Source organism: Phialemonium atrogriseum, assembly GCF_030411735.1.
Source record: "Phialemonium atrogriseum strain 8032-3 unplaced genomic scaffold QBC33scaffold_77, whole genome shotgun sequence".
Lineage (NCBI taxonomy): Eukaryota > Fungi > Ascomycota > Sordariomycetes > Cephalothecales > Cephalothecaceae > Phialemonium > Phialemonium atrogriseum.
In genome coordinates this window covers 437-2616 of record NW_026848214.1, presented here as the reverse complement: position 1 = coordinate 2616, position 2180 = coordinate 437, and the positions used below count along the sequence as shown (strand labels likewise).

The window sequence follows — 2180 nt, the reverse complement described above, 5'->3', positions numbered from 1 at the left end:
ACTTGCCTACCTTACTTCCTGCCTTTCTACTGCTTACAGCAGTACTTTCACTAGTTGAATACTTTGCTTCCACAACCTACCTCTTTGGTCACAACTTAACCTTTTGAAGGTCGCTAATGCAGTCCTTGACAACTAGAAGGTTCCACAGCGTGGTTACTACGGTTAGGAATGGGACAATGATAGGGACGCTAAGACGAGGGAGTATCCGCACCGGCAACGCATGTTCAAGAGATAGATATATACACGGCAGGCGCGGATGGAAAGGAATATTTATATGCCATACCCCTGTTCAGTGACGTGACCTTGGGCGGGATCTGACATGTTGACGGCTGCGATACATCGGGCATATGTAGTAGCGTTGATAGGACACATAGACAAAGTCAATGATCTTGACAAACAGCTTGTACACAAGCACAAGCTATTGACAGCCAATATATAAGCTTCCCAAGCCTTGAACGGGAAACTACGCTATAGCTAGCCTGTTAAGCCCCAGTGGCCTGTCGAACAGCACAGGACCCTTCTTAGGGCTTGCGAATCGACGCTGACGTCTAAACTTGACGGGCTTGTGGCTTCAAACCTCACCAAGACATGCCAGAGCAGCTGCAACTCTACGCTGTCGATTGCCTCTTTAGCCGCATTCTTGATGCTGCTTGGGATGCTCTTGCTGAACATGATAACAGTCGGCTTGAGGATCCCCGTGGAGCTGGACAGCTTCCACGATCCTTCATGGTCGACCTCAACGACTGCCTTGCTCCTGTCTGGGAGGACTGGTGGATTAGCCAGACCGCTTGGGCAAGCTAGGTACTGGAACGTCGTGTATGGTGCGTTGGGCAGATTGACATCTCTATCTGGGTTTGACCAAATGCTGTGCTGCCTCTTGTCACGAGGATCGTTGGTATCCAAGGCTCCCAAGGCCACAGCTTCTGCTAGGAAGGCAGCCTATGTTGGGTCGAGCCAGGCAAGATCGTCCTAGAAGGTGTCCCGCGGGAACTCCTTCCGCCAGCCGCCTGATCTAGACGTTTAGCGTGCATGGCTACAAAGTCCTTTCGCTAGCCGTGGCGACCGACAACGCACGCTTTGTTAGCGTCAGAAAACCAGCCTGTTGTTTGGAAAGGCGTGCAAAGAGTTGTAGATATCATTGCCTTTGCTCTCTAGACGCAGCAGGCAAGCCTGGCAGGGTGGCTGTTAGGGACAGACGGCGGACGAAGGCTGAGATCTAGACCTTTAATAGAGTGGCGCTTGCGTAGACTTTGTTCTAGCAATGAGACAACTTATGTTGTCTACAGCAGCTTTTGTTTTTTTTTGTCTCACTAGGTTATAAGCTAGGATTATAGTCCATTGCTATTAGAACATAGTTTGCGACATTAAAAAGATTAAACATTAAAAAGGTTAGAGATTAAAAAGATTAGACATTAGAAACAATAAATTGTAAATAAATTAAATGCTAAAAAATTAAACATTAAACATATTAAACGTTAAACAAATTAAATATAAAGATTACTTGATAATCTAACTTCAAACCTATGTATTAAGGTAACCACAATGGTGATGACTAAGCGGTTTGCTGATTAAGCATCACATATGACTTATTTATAAGCCTACAAAGTAGCTAAGTCACATGATAGCTCCTTACCTTATAATTGGCATTTGAAGTCCAAAGGATTTTCCTGCCAAAGGCAACCCTAACCCTAAGGACAGGGTAGCCTAGCAAGTCCAGGGTAGCCTGGCAAGTCTAGGGTAGCCTTGCAAGTCTAGGGTATTGCAAGTACAAGGTAGGTGTAGAAAATCAAACCACCTAAAACCTTTAAACCTTGTCAAACCACTTAATACGTATCACCACCTTGTAAGTATATGATCTACATATTACTACTGATTTAAACAATCAGATCCTACAGACCTAGTCTGATCAGCCAATCCAAGGTATCAAGTTGTTTGATCTAGTAGATTAAGTAAAGCAAGAAGACTGAATTTCTACTATATAGTCAGCTAGAATAGCCGCTTGACTTTAAAGTTAAAATAATCATCAACTACACAATACAACCAGTCTTCTACACCTTACTTGCCTACTTTACTTCCTGCCTTACTATAAAGATTACTTGATAATCTAACTTCAAACCTATATATTAAGGTAACCACAATAGTGATGACTAAGCGGTTTGCTGATTAAGCATCACATATGA

The 2180-nt window shown here is 43.8% G+C and overlaps 1 protein-coding gene across 1 annotated transcript; it reads right to left on the bottom strand.

Moving 5' to 3' along the window:
- Positions 1-474: 474 nt before the first annotated feature.
- Positions 475-939, bottom strand: QBC33DRAFT_463074 (uncharacterized protein; the record flags this gene model as incomplete). Its single annotated transcript, XM_060425112.1, has 1 exon — positions 475-939. A coding segment is annotated over one exon (465 nt), but the record flags the coding sequence as incomplete, so codon positions are not given.
- Positions 940-2180: the final 1241 nt, after the last annotated feature.